A 19,107-nucleotide genomic window follows, 5' to 3' on the forward strand; every position below is an offset into this window, starting at 1 on the left:
ATGAAGATTGGAAAAGACATTCAAAATCTCGTCCTAGTGTCCTCCTACCACCAATATTTCCCCATTAAACCATATCCCTTAGTGCAACATCTAAACAGAAGAAATGGCGCAAGCATTTTGTGGCTGGAGAGGAAAGCTGTACCTCCCTCTGAGACTCCTCCAGCCCTGTGGTCCTCGCCTAGAGTCGTGCTGCCCTCTTACTGAAGCAGCCTTTTTTTTTTGCCATTATTCTCAACTGAAAAGATGTGCATGCAGGAACACTGGCTTCTGGGAACATTTTATTTACTGTTTGATAGCTCTGTACAAAGTAATGTATCTGAACAGCCATGGGCTCTGGATTTATATGTATAGCTGTACTGCCAGACTGAAAGACCACTTGCAATTGTTCCGCTGCCTTTTCCAGCAATCACTAGTTCTGCTATGCAGTGAAGGAGTCTGTGTGCATCATTCTTAACGGCTTAAATTTGCACAGATGTGACACTGGGATTGGCTTTGCCACAGGGCTTGGTCACTGCAGCATCCTGCCAAGTCAGAATCTCTTCAAAGCATAAACAGAGGGAAAACTTTAAAGTCAAATCCACGAGTGCTGCCAGCTTTTCGCTGTTTGTAGTCTTCTGGTACCAGAGAAGATTTTCTTTCCTGACTATCTAGTTTTGTATGTAAGAGCCTATTCTCTGCCCCACATTAGGAACCTGAGGCTGACAGTAGCTTGGTACTGTGGCATCCTGAGGTGCACAGAGCCCTTATGCCAGGCATTTAGTGAATTAATGGAACTCCACACTCTGAATTTTACCTATAGGTACTTGTGTTAGTTATCCACAACTTTATTCATGCAGGTGGGGTGGAACAGAGTGAGGATATATGTTTGCTCATGATGCAAAGCCGTTGTGCTGGTCAGGCGTGATCACTGCAGAGGGATCCATAAACTGAGACAGCTGTTTGGCAGGTTTTCATCCAAGTAAAACCCTCTGTAAACTAATTATATGGCCACAGCTTATAAAGTTAACAAGAAAGCAATCTCCAGACTTGTTCTCTTGTCAGTTGCATATCTTGAACTTATCTGTAGATGTTGCAAAACTAATCACTGTGGTTAGAAAGCCTATCAACTGTTCTGTACTGCACAGATGTAATAATTTTCCAATCCTTCTTTCCTTTCTTAAATGCAAGCTTCTATTTTAATGTGTTCATTTTTAGTGTTTGTAAATAATGGTAAAAAATAAAAAACTTTAAGGAAACCAGTCCACAATTAAACCACTGCAAATTGTAAGCAGAAACGCCAGCTAGACACCTCCAAATAAAATATTTATAGGAACTAGATGTCTTGTATCAGGAGATGCTTCTCCTGCTGTTATCAGAAGTCAGCCCTTTGCTCCCTCTATCTGCTTTTATCCCCGGCAGCATGAGGTGTGCATCAAGCATCCTGCTTGCTTGTCAGTGGGGCTCATACACTGTGTTGTAGCAGGCAATCATCACAACAGTTGTTCACAGGCAGTGTTTTTAGTTCTACCAGCACAACCCACGAGATTCTCTATCAGCATCATCATTATTTATCTGAAGCTCTTCCAGTAAATTGAGTCTAACTAGTTTTCCTTGAGGTAAAAAGATGCAGCCTGTCTTTTATCATTGCTCATGCAGAGAAATCAGTTCCCTCCTAAGCAGTGTAGAATCTGGAGAAGGAAAAAGCCTCACGGCAGCTGTATTATGCTCCTGGCCAACATTAGCTTATAGTCCTTTTCTCAGGCTAGGACAGACTGGCAGGAAAACAACCAGAAATTGCACATTCTTTTCATTGTTGTCATATTGCACAGTTGTATGCTTAATGCTGTATCTCCCTTAGCTGAGAGATTGGCCCCATTTAGCTGTTCTGGTCAAAGCTGCTTCATCAGGCAGCTCTCAGAGACTCCATGGAATCAGTTTCTATACAGAAAAATGGTGAGTCAGTCTAGCTTTACTTTCTGAAAGATGGATGGGCCAGCTTTGGAAAAGTCTTGATGCATAAACTGGAGATCTGCACATACTGCTTTTCTACATTAGGTGATCCTGCTACAAGTAGTACTAATATGATTAACATATGTATTAACATACTAATATAATTAACATAAATTGATTCTGACAGAATCATATTTTTTTCTCATTTTTTATTATTTTTATTATCTTGCTAGAAATCAAATAGGGATTAATAAGCAAAAGCAGTGTTTCAATACAAAAGCTGGTACATGTGACTATTCCAGCCTGTTAATACATTCTTCATGTCCTATGCCTTTGTGGAAACTCCATTTTTATGACGTCAACTATAGTAGAGATGAAAATTTATCATTTTGTTATTATTGAATGGGACTTGTATTTTTTTTTTTTTAATCCCTCAATTTAGTTTACGAAGTGTGACAAAGGTCAGGTAACTCTATATTGATGGACTGCAGGTTGGAACATAAAGCTGTTTCAAATAACACTCTTAACATAGTAATCTACTCTCTTGTCTCCATTCCAGCCCCAAAACAACCAACATAAGTCATCTGCTTCAAAAATTGGTTGATAGAAATAGGAATCTACTACATTGCATACTGAACTCTAATAAGGTTATGAAAAAGTGGTTTTAGTTTGTTTTGGTAATTGTTTACAGAACACTGCTTTCAAATGAAAGGACTATCAGTAGGTTGGCAAATTGAAGTGTTGGCTGTTATTCTGCTTTGTAGTCAATCAAGAATTTTCTAATTTTAAGGAAAGTATTTTGCCCACTTTTCCTACCTTAAATCAGATGTCTGACATATAGATAGCTACCTATCTACAACTACTTGCTGAATCTTTGTAGGGACCTCAGCACTTCCAAAATGTAATTTAACCCAGCTGTTTTGTTCTGCTGTGCATGGACTGTAGATATCTAACTTCTGAAGTCTAATCTAAGCTGAAATTAATTCAATCTTATCAGATAGTAAGAGATACTCAAAATGGCTCTCATCAGATCTTTGCTTTCTGTGAGGTCTACTATACAAGGTTATTGCCTGTTCACAATGATCCTTCTGCTGACCAAAGTATTTTTTTGTAGTTTCTTTTCATGTACTTGCAATCAAAAGAGTTGAAAAACACACCATAACCTCTTTTTCATTTCCTGATGCCCCAGGAAATACAATCCAGCCATACATGATTTTTGGCATTTAATCTGTATGTAAGGAATGATTTCTTAAAATAATTGTTCCTAATGATAATGCGAAAAGTTCACTGAAATGAATAACTATCACTGAATTCTTTGCATATTTTATTTTTCTTTTTGATTTCCAACTCACACACATCTGGCATATTTTACATCTTTGCAATAAAACATGGTTACAATAGCTTAAGGAATTTATATATCCAAAATATTTCACCATGATCTCAAGATGAAATGAACTTGTCTTCCAGATGTTCAATATTCTCCCAATTCTAAGCTACAAACTCAAGATATTGCTTACAGACTGGTGATGAATAACTTAATCATTAGGATGATCCCCATGATTGCCGAACCTTATAAATACAAACAACAATGAAGAAGGAAATTCAGTGCTAAACTTACTAATACAAGGTGGAGAACAAATAAGTAATCACATCAATAAATAATGATATGTTTCTGGTGCAAAGTGCCAATACAAAGAATCCATTATCTTTTTAAATAAATGACTGCAAATGAGTGTAAATTCTGAGAAAATTACATTCCTGTTACATGCCTCATAGCCCTACCGACACAATATGTACATCTATGACAATACAGTCACCAAATATACAAAGAAGAAACATGAATTAAAGTGTATATACCCCTGGGTGTGTAATTTGATCAGTACAATGTGCAGAAAATTATTCTGATAGTTATCATTACAGTATTGTAAAACATGAAGTGCCTTAGTCTGAGTGGCTTCAGGTGAGATTTTTAGAAGAACCGAAAAGAATAACCTCAGTCACCTCCACAATGAAGCTAAGGCTGTTGAAGAAACCAAGCTGCTCAGAGGAAAATAAGGGAAAAACATCATTTGAGGCTCTCTCGCCCAATGGTTTCCTTGCCAAATGCTAGCAATCCAGAAGTATAGCACTTTGTATTGGGAATCATTAAGCATTGCAAATCACGAAACTGAACTTCCCCTCTTTGCTCTCTTTCTATCTAGTCTTTAATTTTAAAAGGAGGAATTTTATTTCTACTGTATAAAGTATAAATATGGCAAATGATGGCTTTTTATCCAAATGCTTCATGAGCAGAACTCCACTTAAAAGGGGTAAAGTTTAGATTCAAAAAGTGAAAAACATGTGTTGGTGAAAATGTTAAAATTACTGTTTGCGCCCAAATTCAACCCTTTAACACAAGCTATACCCTCAGGCAGATCTCCAGTTTGATTTGTGAGAATGCACCTGCTCCTTCAAGACATCAGGTTTAAAGTACATGCAAGTTGTAACTCCACAATAAAATTAAGAAACAGTTTTGTTCTTTATACAAGGTTTTACTTTTACAAAAGTATCCCTTTAAAGTTAAGATGTGCATCTGATGTACAAAGTATCAAACGTATTTTTTTATTTTTATTTTTATCTCAGCTTGAAAAGAGGCTGGAGATGGGATGCATGTTAGGTTCATAGCCTAAACATTGAAACAACTGGACACGAGGTTCCTCAGAATTTGCAAAAGTCTCTTGTGGCGCATCCTACTACCTTTTCTCAATAAACAAAGATATATGAAATAATTACCAAAACATCTCCTAATTCATATAATTTACATGATACAAGCTTGCTTTTCAGCAGCTGGTGTTCAGTTGTGAAAAAACACACAAAGTAAAATGGTTGCTGACTACAATGTACAGCTATTGCTGGGTGTAATGGAATGTACAACGGAGGTCAATGCAGACGTGGTTTTCCACCAGAGACTACACCTTTCATTGCAGCACTTGTGCTCTCAGCTTTACCTGGGCTTTCAGTTCTTCATTCCGCTTCAGTATCTGTTCTGATGTTCATAATGCCACCGGTTAAAATCTATATTGAAAGCTACGATGCTGCCAGAAGCCATGCCAGTAATTAGAGTTCTGAAAAAGACAGGTGTTTGTGTTAGTCCTCTTTTACCTTCTCAAATTATGGTTTGAAATAAGCACTTAAAAAACAAAAAGAACGAGGCTCTTCAGCAATGCTGTATGGAAGTAAACTTCATAAATGCACTCAGTTTGCTACAGAGACACTAAATTTAGGTATCTACATATAAGACCAATTCCCACACTCCCATTATGGCCAGAGGAAGTCCAGAACTCCATTTATTCACTTTCACATAGGTAAAAGCTCAGTATAATTTGAGATGATCTTCTTTATCTTGCCTTGCTTCAAGGTGCCCCTCTGGAAGTGAGTGAGCCTTCACTAGGTCTTCTGCCACAAGTGCCACCCCTTGTATGTAGCTCAAACCTCCAAAGCATCTCAAACAGTACTAACTGGCTATGGGGTGGAAACCAAATTAGGGACCTAATCAGTACCCAGTGCAACTTGACATGAACTCTCCACAGTTCTCCACAGTACTTGGGTGAGCTAAATTGTCCTCTGGACTCCAGAGACTGTACTGAGTAAATCTCCACTAGTTATTATGGAAGCTTATTATCATAGCTTCATGTAAGCTGATCACACTCTGGTTCTCCTAAAAAGCTTTATATTGAAATTTACACCTATACTTATGTAGTTCTGGTGGCAATGGTTGAGATGATTTTCCAGTTATCATATACCCTCCAATTCTGGTAGCTGAATTCTAAAATTGGATTAGATATCTATCACCACTTCTATCAAACCGTACAAAATCCATTCTCTGCTTAATTATGCGACCAGAGCTAAGCAGATACTTAAAGCACTTTGCACAGCTGGAGCTTCCCAACCTAATATTACAATCAGGGGTAGAGAAAATAGGCTAGAAGAAATTTTTCACAGTATAAATAAATCTCTTAGAACACAGCACAGTACTGCATACATAAACTGGCAAAGCTCCAGCAGCAAATAGGCCTCTTCCAGTAAGTTAGGTTTTGATTAGATTGTTTGAGACAAAAATCTTATTTCTCGTCATCTACTCATATATGAATAAATTAGGTGGGTACTTGGTTTGTAGGTTTTTATTGCTCTACAAAATGGGTACATAGCATAAGAATGCTGGAAAGTGTAAGAAAAATAAATGGATATGACTGCTGTATGATTTTTCTCATGTCTTAGTAATTTTTTTTATGAGTCTGTATATTAATAAATGCCAACTCACACATGATGTAAACAGCAAATCCATTCATAACCCTGCATAAATGCAACACACAGGTTTATACCATTAGCACATTACAGTAGTAGAGTAACAAACCGGGTTCATATATATTTACATTTGCACTGTGCATTCCACTGCCACAGCAGTCACTGCAAATATCTCGTACACTTGTACAATGCACCTCCACTGCTCAGAGAAGGTCAAAAAGAAAGGTCCATATCCATTCCTGGTGGATAAATCCCTGGCAATACTGCACATTAGAGTCCACCCACAACCCCAATAAGTTCTCAAGCTCTTCAATGATGAACTTTTGAACTTTTTTTCAAAGCATTTGTTAATTGGTACTGCAGTCTGATCCAGTCTGGTTGTTTGTATGTTCTGAAGTTAATGCAATTTTACTAATATTCTGCTGGCTGAAGCTCTGGCTTACTGATTTCAGTGAAATAAGATCTTGCCTTGAAGTTAACTGCCGCTATTAAGAGACTCAAGGATCAGACAACATGCTGATTAAAACAAGTCAACCAGATAACAACATGTGTAACAATTTCATACCATATCTTCTTAATTCATACTTAAAAATCATACTTTAACAGAGATCTATAGTATGTGCAGTTTTACTCTTTACATACAGATATGAAGGACAGATTCACCTCTGATCATGAGACAGATCCATAGCTCTAATGCCAGCATCACAGCCAGGGTAGATATAGAGCTGCTTGAAGTCACAGGCCTGCCATACCTCCACCACACCGTTGTCTCCCCCCGTTACCAAGTTCTGCCCATCACTGCTCAGGAGAATGGCCTTCAGATAAATACAACAAAACCAAGGTACACAGTTAGCTTTTATGGAGAATGATCATTACTTAAATTTAGTCAACTTACAAGCACTTCTTGTCCCCTGCCCACTTTAAATTTGAAGGCAAAGACTCCCACTTCTCTTTCTTCCAAATAAAAAAAAAATAAACTAATAAATTTGGGATCTTCAAATTTTAAGTAAAACAATTACATGGTTTTCGGTATGATAAATAATCACCACCACCACCACCAACAAAAACCCAACACATTTTCCAGTATTTCGGCCAAGACTTGAGTTAAGCACATAACATTTCTCTGTCTCACAATGCTAGATACCATCAATAACACCTGACGCAGGGCAGCAATCTGCATTCCTAATGCTGCTTCACGTGCTCTTCACAGAGCAGAGCCCCAAAGGCAAGAATTCATGTCTGGACTAATAAATGAAGAATGGACTTCTTTCTGAGTATTTTTGTTTAAAAAAAAAAAATGTTTCTCACTTGAATTTAATTCCAAACAAAAATTCCAGGAATTGTAAGGGATCACACAGAATTTGTTCTTTTTCACTCTGAAAATGCTCAAGTGTACTTTCACATTTGGAGATGAGAGCGTTTCTGTTTGAATATGACTCAGCTGGGAGGTGGAAACTTTACATGTGTGATTTCCTTTAAAATACACAGCAAATAAATTCAATTTATTTTAATAAATAAAAGCAAGACACAACAAGTATTTATTTGTATTTAGATTTACCCTGGTTGAATCATTGATCTCCATCTGAGCTAAGAGTTTTCCATTAATGCTGAAATTGCTGAACCGTCCTCGTTCATAGTAGATGATGCAGTGACCTTCACTAGAAACTGAAATTAAGCGAGGATACAAGCAGTTTTCTGTTCCTTCCAGGGCTCTCAGCAAATCTCCAGTAATTGTGTGTACCAGGCAAGGACCTTCTGTATGTGAAAAGATAATATATCATATTTTCGCTGGTTATACAAACTATATAAACTGTGCACAGAGGCAATGCGTAATACACATTTATATCATTTTAGTCCTGCATAGTTATGAGAAGATGCAATCCTGACTCAAAGAACATAAAATAGAAAACGGAAAAGAAAATGCAAGAATTAAGGAATAAAATTAAGAAAATAAATATATCTCTAAAGATGGTAGTTCATTGTTTCCTTAAACTGGTAACAGTTGTCATTGATCTGCTTCTGAAATATCAGGATATTTTCCCAAGCATTTAGAGGCCTTGGTCTTTCCTCTAAGAACATGAACTCTTCTCAGCCTGCCCATTCACATTAAACAGATGGGGCACTATCAGTGACTAGTAGGAGCAACTCCCAGAGGACATATAGCTTTATCACTGCATATTTCTCTTACAGTCAATGGCAGTTTCTGCAGATCCTCTCCCACAATGAATGCATTATATGCATAGATTTCAGTCATAGGTTTCACTGGTTTAACAACGGGCATCATCTGACAGACAGCAATGTAACTATGATATTGGGACTGTAAGAATTTTCAGAAGACCACACTGTATTATTCTAGAAAGACTTTGATATGAGATTTTAATGTCTTTTTTTTTATTGCTGATGAAAGAGAAACTGAGCTGTGAAATCTACAAGGTAGATTTTAAGATGCAACACTATGATATCTCCATTTCAAAATCTATGAGAAATGCTCTTTTGAAAGTGAGACGTGTACTCCTTCTAAAACTCTGAGTCACAGTAAATAATAAATACATTTTTTTAATGAATCACTGAGTATCCCTGGACCATCACAGTTATCTCCTCCTTGTACAGCTGGCTCATGACTCTCAAAGTAAATTCGTGCTGGCAGACTCAGCCATCTCACATTAAGCCCTTCTAACTTCTCTGAAAATAACACTATGGCTAGGTTTGCCAGGTAGAACAAATCACAGCATTGATGCACTTGTCTGTGAGCCCTCCGGTGTATGTCCTTGTCTGTGTTTGCAACAAGCCTTATGCAGAGAGACTCTGAGTGTGACTGGGTCTACAGAATGCATCTGCAATGGAATTAATTTATTTTCTCAAATTGTAGAATTCTAGCTTTGGAAATGCTGTAATGCCAGTGATGCTTCCAGTTTCAGAATAAATATCATGTTAGATTTTCCAAAAGGAAAGTGTAATATCTTCTCACTTAAGTACCCTGACAAACAGCTCAGCTGATTGATCTTGGGCATGAAAAAGGCACACAACAAAATGTTCAGATTTCAGATTCTGGTGTAAAGGCACACAAACTGCCCACTCTTTTTCTGTTAATGTTGCACAGGAAAATGCAGACATCAACCTGAGGCACAGGATTTTCTCAGAGGAGTCCTATTCACCTCCCTGCCCTAGCACAGGTTGTCAGGATGTCTGCGTGTGTGATGGAGGTGACACAGGGAGGAAAGACTTCCTGGGAGGGAACACATACAGCACTGATGTGCCACACAGCACTGTAATGAAATGCTGTAATAGAAACTGGAAAGCAACTGGACAGAAAATGAATAAAAAGCCTTTAAACAAGCATCTGCTGGAAAACAGTCATGGTTTAAAAAAAAAAAAAAAAGATTTTCTCTACATAATGATGTATGGAATAATCTATAAAGTAATGGGAAATGTGAGAACAGTAACCGAAAGAACAGAATCTGACAGGATGGGCCTCCAACTCCCCGAATTTATTACAATTATATTCTGGATTTGACCCCCAGCAGCATTTAGCTCTAAAAATAGATGTTTCTAAAGCATTGCATACTGAAGGAAGCAAAAGGTAACTAAGAACAAACCTCAGCTATCCTAATAAGAGGAAATTTGCAGCAAGATATTTGAAAAGGGTACTTTGACAGCAAGAATGTATAAGGCTGCCTTAAAAGACAAGGAAATAGCAGTGTTGCAAGACAAAATTAGGTTCAGAGTCCTTCAGTGTATTTTTTTCATAAATGACTTCACTGACTTCACCTTGCACAGTTATGTAGTAAGTCATTACTAGAGTTAATGACCCATTAGCAATTCTTGTTAAAAATATCTTTACCCAAAAGTTTCATATTCAACTTTGAAAGTAAATGTCATTCTCCAAGTCTGTGTAAAGATGATAATCCAGCTGTGAGCTAAAGTGGGCAGGAATAGCACTCAAAAATAGCCTTCGAAAATCACAGAATTTTTAAGGTTGGAAAAGACTATTAAGATCAACAAGTCCAGCTGTCAGTCCATCAACAATGCCCATATAGCATGTCTCTCAGTGCCACATCAACACAGTACTTGAAAATCTCCAGAGATAGTGACTCCACCACCTCTCTGGGCAGCCTGTGCCAGTGCAGTGCCCCTCTTTCTGAGAAGAAATTTTTCCTAATCTCCAATCTTCTTCTCCTCAAAAGCATCAAGCTTTAAAAAGGAATGCAAGGATATTCACAGTGATGAATGAACCACCTGCCCTATGAGAACAGGCTGAGACAACTGGGGCTGCTCAGCCTGGAGAAGGCTCTGGGAAGATCTCATTGCGGCCTTTCAGTACCCAAAGAGAACATACAGGAAATCTGGAGAGGGACCCTTTATAAGGGATTGTAGTGATAGGACAAAGGGCAATGGCTTTAAACTAAGAGAGATTTAGATTAGACATTAGGAAAAAATTCTTCGTGATGGGGGTGGTGAGGCACTGGAAGAGATTGCCCAGAGAAACTGAATGCCACATTCCTAGAGATGTTCAAGGCCAGGCTGGACTGGGCTTTCAAAAAGCTGGTCTGGTGGGAAGTGTGTCCTTGCCCAGGGCAGGGCACTGGAACTAGATATTTTATTAAGGTTTTTTTCAACTCAAGCCATTCAGTGATTCTTTGATTCTATTAATAAAGTACAAAATAGATATTATTGTAAGCAGAAAAAACAAGTGGTAAAAAAAGCAGAAAAAAACAAAGATCCAGGAGTGGAGTGGAAATAAGACACAGGAAATAAGAACTTTTAAGGAATGACAACGTTAGTGTAAAATAAGGAAATAAGAAGGGATAGTACATCTCAAAGGAAAGTAAGAGCTACATCTTGGAGGAAGATGAAGCAAAGAGGAATGGATGACAGAAAAAGACATGCAGTTTTCCAAATGAAGAAAGGAAACTAAATGAGAGAGGACAGAGGAGGAAAAAAAGTGAACGTGGGTAAAAGGAGAAGGCAGGAAGAATAGGGAAAGATTAAGCAAAAACTCATTTAGATGAGTGTTTTATTTACATTGATGTCCAGAGTTGTACAGGAGTTTGCTGCAGGTTTGGAAAGGTATTTGAATGTTTACATTAGTGACTGTTGGATACTCTGGATTCTATAAATAAGCAATAAAGTGTGTGAACAGATGGCCCAAAAATTTTAATGGAAGAGGTGTAACAACAAACATGCAAACTCCTGATTATTTTGAAACCTATCCACCAAAAAGTCTGCTGGGTGAAATGCTATCAAACAATTCCAAAACAAAGCAAATAGACACAGCTTTCATTGCCAAGGAGACTGAGGTCAGTCCACAAATTGCCATTTCATTAAGATCAGGGTAGAGAATTCTGAGCTGGTCGTACCACAGATACAGGTCTCTATCAACAGTTCTCTTCCAAATCTGTGGGTAATTGTAGTACAGGCTGATTGCTGGAAAGATCAACTATTTCTAAGCCTCATAAATATGGATTGTAAGGAATAATGCTCAGAGTAAGCAGCTACAAACTCCCCCAGAACTGCAGAACATTTTGGTAGAGGAGACTTGGGATAACTGAAGTCTGTCTAGCTTAAAGGAAGACTGGAAAATACCATTCAGAAAGGCTCTAAAGACTTAAATAATAAAAGTATTTCTAACCTTTAGCACCACTAATAACAAGTCCCAGCTCTGCACAGACTGACACACAGACAACTTCATGATCATGACCAGTCAGAACAGCCCGAGGAGCAGGATAATCACCTGTTAGAAAAGAAAAAAAAGAAAACAACAGACAAATGGCAAAACAAACCTATCTTAACAACAAAAGAACAGTGCTGTAATTTGCCTTCAATCAATAAGCATAAAAGAAATGCACCATCTGTTTAAATACTTCATACCTAGGTTTCTGAGCATCCATAACACAAATACCTGCTATCAAACATATCTGTCTGTAGCCTTCTGCTAGGAACCTAAGGAGTAGGAATAGTTGAGCATGTTCTTATATTAATTATGATAATTTGTTTCATGAAGCTGGAGTAGGGGAAGAGAGGAGAAACTGCACTGCACTGGAAAGACACTGCCATTGCACAGACATTATTGATTTAGAGTCACATTGAATGCTTACAGATTAAAATTATAGCTAGAGATGGTTATGAATAGACATCATTTTATATATATCACTGTGGATACATATGCCATTATAATCACATTTAATTTTAAAGAGTAGGATAGACTGCTCCCTAAACCTTTCTTTTCTATATGCAGGAGAAAAACATATTTTACTGTGGATTCAAACAAGTGGGCTTTTATGGAGTGTTTAGATGACAAATAGCAACACTTCTCTTGTTTCCAATAATAACAGATGATGACATCACACGAGTAAAGCTTCTATATGCAGTAAGGAATTAGAGAGTATTTGATATCACTTTACCAGGCAAGGAAAAGTTATGCAGTAACAAAAAATTAGCAACATGCTAGATAATAGAGATTTCATCTGGTTATATTTAGTTTGTACAAATGAAATAAATAAATAAATAAATAAATAAATAAATAAATAAATAAATAAAAAGGGAAATTCCAAAGGACTGGAGCTCTGACTACATATGAATTATCATAACATTAGTCTCCCACAAAATAACAAACTGGGTAACCCAGAGTTCTATCAATAAGTCGGAAGCCAAAATCTCATTAATGCCAGTCACCATGCTATACTGGAATGGGAGTCTTGTCAAGCAAGCTTCTTGTCTGCTTTGGACAGGATGACAGGTACAATTGATAATTTTAAAATTATCTATTTTAAAATGGCCTCCTGTATATTTTTTTAGGATATTTGACTCAGTAGTGTGGGGTTTTGATTTCAATCTGTTTTATATGGAACTGACCAAGGACAGAATGTATAATACAGAAGCAGGTTCAACGACAGTTTTGAACATTTTCTGTCAACAGGAGGGTATTGACTAGAATCTTGATATTAGGATAATGGATACTGAATTATTGTATTGGTGGATGGGAACCAATCACTAGATAGTAACTTCATCTGTAGGACAATATCAAATCTTTGCTGGTAAGATGCCATAATATATAGTTGATACAAGGATTCATAAGCTACTGTACAATGAAGAGTGATGATAATTGTTATAGCATGCTCTGCACTATCCAGTTAAATAATAAGGTTGGCAAATGTATTTTCATTATTTTATTTTTTTTGAGCGCAAACAGGTAGAAAGTTGATGCTTCTGTACAAACACAAGCTCTGCCCAATGGGGAGGCAATTTTGGTTGGGAAAGCAGTGAGACAAAGGAGAATTTATTGGAGTCACAATGCAAAACTTCCTCAACATTAGCTTTCACTGCAATACCCTAAAATAGCAAATAGAGGTCAGGAATTATCTTGCACTGTAGACCATAAATGAAATTGTGCTCACATTTTCAGAAATGGGCTCCAAGTAGGGTCACACAACTGATAAAGAGTAGGATAGGAGGGTGCACAGCATTTAAAGTGTTTTCTCTCTTCACTGCACATGCAGCAGAGCAGTGACTTGGTGACCATAGCTGGGGAGTTAAATATATAAAAAATGTCCAATAGTGAAGTAATTTATCTTACAGCTAATGGCAGAACAAGGTCCATTGGGTGAATGGCTGCACATATTTCAACCCTGCAATAAAATGCAGTATCTTACCTGCAAAAACAGTTAAACACTAAAACAAATTAACAAAGGAACTAGTGGAGTATCTAGGCAATAGTGTATGGCTTTCTGAAAGATATGCTTTAGGAATATGGGCTTGAATTGAGCTTTGTGGGTCAATGAATTTACTCTCATTTATTGCAGAAACTCACACCATATAAAGCTGTTAATAAATTAATGAATAGCTGGCTAGGTAGGTGACTTAGAAGGATGTTTCAGAACTTTAATGCCCTGAAAGGCAGAAATATTTTTATTTTCAGTCTGAATCTATTCCTGTCTATCTTACATCTCTTTGTTCTTGTGTCAGCATTGCCCTTCAGCTTCACATCCACCCCCTCACTTGTCTTTTCCCCACTCACATTCTTACAGAAGAAATCAGCCCTCTCAGCCTTTCCTTTTGACTTTATTAAACAAACCAAACTCTTATAATATTTCTTTAAAGTGACAGGTTTGCCTCTTTTTAGTCATTGCAGTAACCCACTTCTGCTCCATTCAACAACCTGGTTCTTTCTTAAAATTCAGTTAGCCAAAACAGTATATAATAGTAGTTCTTGAAATTTTACAGACAATGTACAGTATTTCTTGAATAATCTTAACCATATCTGTTATCAAAATTTTAACTAATAATTCTACATGTTTTACTATCATTTTCTGAATCAGAGAAGAACTACCAAACATGGATTTGAGGCTTTAGTTTTAGATCAAATATAGGATAAGTCAATCTACCTTCACTGCTAATGAAAACAGCTATCTCAACAAATTCTAGTTTCCCAATCCCAAAATCTATCCTGTAAGAAAGAAAATCTTTTTAGTCTGGAAATTGAAGATGTAAACTGAAAACTGGGCATTATTGCTATGGAAGGGATGGATTTTGGAAGAAACAAAAGAGGAAGTTCAATACACCTCATCAAAGATAGCTATATTTAGAGGTTTAGATGCTTACAGTTTCCTCCATTGATGTCGAAAAACCTCCTTCAGAGATGTTCTTTTCTCTAGTGGTCTAATAGAAAAGTAAAATATATAATGCAACTACCTTCAGAATGTTCCCATTCTTTTCTTTCTTCTGTATGTCTTCTTGAAAAAAAAAAGCCCAAAAGGTTTCTTTGACTTACACTCTGATTATAGAAGTCAACATAGTGCTGCCATCAGTCTGCAAGGGAACTAGCAGTACTGAATGACTAGAATTATTTCATATTAGAAAGTTTAAGGGGAAGAGAAAGAACACAATTTTCAAAAAGACATTTTCCTCACCACTTCATAATAAAATAATATAAAATCAAGAAACTGTAAAATGTCAGAATCTGAAAAATGACAATGTTTATTGACTTCTTGTCTTACAAAAGGAAATGCTTATAAGAAACAACTGCTCTGACCTTTGAGACCTTTTTTCAGTAAATAAAAGTTAATAATTGAAAATCTTTATTAGGAGTAAGAGTCAGACACTAATGGTAAATAAGATTCAGTGATACAGGAGAAGCTGTAGCAAAGAGAAGAGAATCTCAATCATATTACATTTTATTGCTAAGGATAGAAGTTGTGAAGTCCAGGAATCATTCAAAATCTAGCAAAATATTCTGTCACTGTCACATCACCTCATAGTGCTAGATATGATAGATAGATGCAACCAGGGGTCAAAGGCTGCAGCTCTGAGGGAAATGCAGGTGAAAATATCTTATCTATGAGCTGAGATACCATCACTGTAAACTTCCTATGATTTCCCCAAAGAAGCACCTTTGAACCAAACTATTAGCAGAAGAAAAAAACACATTTGTGATGTGTTTCTAAAATAAGCATGTTCTTCTACAAAGTCTGAAGTAAAATACGTCTTCCATTCTCTCTGAAAAATACAATGTTTAGTACCATCATAAGGTTCTTCTGTAATAGGGTTCTCTCATTGTAAGGATAAAAAGAAAATGAAAGAGAATGGACAGTGTCACTATGTTTTTCATATTGTCTTTTTCCAGGAATTATTTAAATTGTTCTGGGGACGCATCTAAAGGTCTTCTGTTTAAAGAAACATGAGACCACAAGGTTTCTAGCTTCCACTTCATCTTTGACTTTTATGGAAGGAAGTACAGGGCTATAGCTGACTGATTTGTTGAAAATAGAATCTATATGACACAAAGATTTTTCTGTTAATATTTTGAGGAGATACTCTTCAGAAAACAAAATCTTAGAAGTTGTTATCACTTTAATGAAAGTAACAACGAAGTAGTCCTCCTGAACTTTTACTGTCACAAAAAAAAAAAAAAACAGGATGAAAAAATAAGGCTACATCCAAAAGACATGACTTCAAAATAGGAAATAGAAAAAAAAAAAAAAAAAAAGAAAAAAAAAATAGTCCACAATGGGAGGAAGTGATTTATTTAAAAAAGATTGCTGACAGAAAAATATTCATATATTCAAAATATTCTTACCTCTGGCAGAACTGGTTTATTAGCTGAGGAATGTCAGTAGCATTGTATGTGCCTACAAACAGTTAACCAAGGTGAGTGGACTTACACACATCTTGCAAATATCCAGACTCCATGAGGAAAAATACATAGGATGAGAGCCTTTGCAACTTCAATTACTAATTCTTTTACTAAATTACTTCAAAAGTTTTGGCAAGTCACTGAACTGCCCTGTGCAATACCACTCTCTTAGAGTATGCAGAGAAACATGGGCAGAGATATCTGTTGATAAAATGCTAGATATAAGTTCATTAGTTCAGGTGAATTATTGGCTTATTTACCTTTGCCTAGCAGCCTTAGGAGAGGTGTCTCTGGCTACTGGTAAAATGGTGCTGGTGAAAATTATACATCACTTTTCAAACAGCTTCTACTCTGGCAGAACAGTGCTGAGATATTGTATTTTAAAAATTAACACCTAAATTGCACTTACAAGTGCTGTATGTGGTTTAAACTTGCAAAACAGTTTGCATGTGCACTAATATGCTTGAGCAGAACCTTTGAGCAGCTCTCCAGCTTGCACAAAAGATGTTGGCAGCTATTTTTAAACTGTTGCCTTTTCAAGGTTAACCTAGTCCATGTTATAGTATATACGTATGGGGATATAAAAGAATAGAGTGAATGTTCAGAGTTCTGAAGAGCAATGCTCTCAAAATGCAAATTCACAAAATCAGAGACATTCACAATTTTAAATTGTTTCAAAAATGGTATCTCAAAAAGAAAATTAAAATCTGCTTTGTGACACTTTAAAAAAGTGCAGGTTAACTTGAGAAGGATCCTTTATGGAAGCATGTGCCCTCCCTTTCAGACATACACAAACACACTCCCTGAGAGAAGATGGATAATTAGTGCCTGTGAGGACTGTTATTATACAAGATTTAGGCTGAGAGACAATGTGCTTTACTATGGTCAGTACAGCTCCAGATGGAAAAAGCAGGGTTCACTCTCATACCTCCTGTGACCATCCTCTTGGACGTTACTATAAGTAATGAGAAATGTCAAGACCCAAGATCAATGAAATTTCAGGCTCTAGGGACAAAACAGGAATAGCATTGATCCCTTTAAAGAACACCAGTCAGAAGGTGAATGTAATATGTTGCACAGAGAGGCTCAAGAGGATAGCGGCCAAGTCCAATGTACTTACCTGAAAAAATTTTCATCAGGTTTTAGCACAAGCTGCCTACTCTTCTTCATTTCTTTCTTGCAGAAGTCTGATTCCAATTAAAGTGTGCAAATTAATTTTTATCACTTCCAAATTAGTTTCTGAATTTGTGTCTGTTTCAGATGAAAGCATCTGTCCCTCCCTCACTTTTCTGCAATTCTATCATCTACTTTGGTAACTGTTCAAAGACTCCGAGATAATTCCCATTTTCAAAGTCACTTGTTTCAAAGAGACATTCAACAAAGCAATCATAAAATATAAAAATGAAACAACAGTAACGATACATTTTGAACTTCGGGCTACATCATGTAGTTTCTCTCCCTCTTTTTATGATGACTAATACAGTTGTTATGTAAGAAGAAATTTGTAGACAAATTAGTGTTCAGCTAAAACAAATCCCTATGTACATTGAGAGAAAAAAAAAATCAAAACTCAAATTGTCAAACTCTTTAACAATAATTTTCCTATTCAAACCCTTAGAACTGCGAAGATTTACATTTGCCACATCACTTAAAAGAATTAAAATAAGGAAATGATGCTCTTTGTATTTGTTGTGTCTTCCTAGGAGAAACAGATTCTTCTCTTTCTGCCAGATTCATGTTATGTGGTCATCAACTTAATAGGGTGCAGGTTCAGATACCTATTTCAGACGGCCAATTTTGGCATAGAAAGTAGGTATCTAACACTAGCAGGATAAATACACTTCATTCAATTCAGTGTTTGTCCCAGTGGTACTACTTACTTAACTAAAGCTAGAGAAATAAGAGGAGGCTTAAATATACATAAAAACATAAGAAGCAGCATTCAGCTCCCCCTTAGTCTAGGGGAATTCATACCACTTCTCCCACTCACCAGGAGCATCTCCAGGCTCTATTCCAGGCTGAAGAAGATACTTTTCAATCACTGCTTCGCCATTATGCAGCCACAAAACCAATTTTTGTTGGACCAGAGGAAGGACAGGTAGGGAGATTTGACCTGCATATTGCTGCTAAATGTGCGCAGTTTCTGTTTTCTTGATTTATCTCTATTTTTATCGGAACATTATGTCATATAAAATCCATAAATGAAGTAGAGAAAAGAATTTTGCTGGAGGTTCACAGGGGTCCCCTCCCACATTAATTTATAGCCTGATAGTCCAGAATGCATGAATTTGATGAAGTATATGCTTGTGAATATGGGAATGCGGGTTTGAATTCCATCAGCCTCTAGAGGCTGAGAACTTAGTCTCCTACTTCCTGAACAAACATTCTAACCACAAGGTTATTATGCAGGCTATTTTTGCAAGTCACTCCACGGAAAGCATTGTATTTAAAATCTGGCAAAATTTCACCCTTCTCACAGCCTGTAAAATAACTGTGACAAGTGCAATCTGAACCAGAAACTCCTTTTTGATATGTCGTGTAGGAGAATAAAAGTGATAACTTAATAAAGATATTGATTCTAAAAAAATGTATTAAAACTATAAGGGAGTTCACCATGTTCTCATAGTCAAGTTTCCAACAACTGAGCTGGAGCTGCTACTTGCAAGAGTGTCATCCAAGCCACAGTTTTTCTCCATTCTCCCCTTTAAACCAGAGCTGGTCCTGTATTTTCCACAGTCAAAGCTCAGGTCACCTGCTGAGCACAT

At 36.8% G+C, this 19,107-nt stretch overlaps 1 protein-coding gene across 12 annotated transcripts in view; it reads right to left on the bottom strand.

The window, feature by feature from the left end:
• Positions 1-3,236: 3,236 nt before the first annotated feature.
• The window catches only part of NBEA (neurobeachin), a 469,696-nt gene continuing 453,825 nt past the window's right edge, over positions 3,237-19,107 (bottom strand). For all 12 annotated transcript variants that reach the window (XM_085216030.1, XM_085216022.1, XM_085216029.1 and 9 more), the window contains 4 exons: positions 11,843-11,944; positions 7,772-7,968; positions 6,877-7,028; positions 3,237-5,033 (listed from right to left, as the gene is read on the bottom strand). In XM_085216030.1, the coding sequence (XP_085072156.1) occupies positions 4,943-5,033; positions 6,877-7,028; positions 7,772-7,968; positions 11,843-11,944 (542 nt within the window). In that variant the 3' untranslated portion in view covers positions 3,237-4,942. The remainder of the gene's footprint in view (positions 5,034-6,876; positions 7,029-7,771; positions 7,969-11,842; positions 11,945-19,107) is intronic.

The sequence above is a fragment of the Meleagris gallopavo genome, chromosome 1 (assembly GCF_905368555.1).
Source record: "Meleagris gallopavo chromosome 1, MGAL_WU_HG_1.1, whole genome shotgun sequence".
In the NCBI taxonomy this organism is placed as follows: Eukaryota; Metazoa; Chordata; class Aves; order Galliformes; family Phasianidae; genus Meleagris; species Meleagris gallopavo.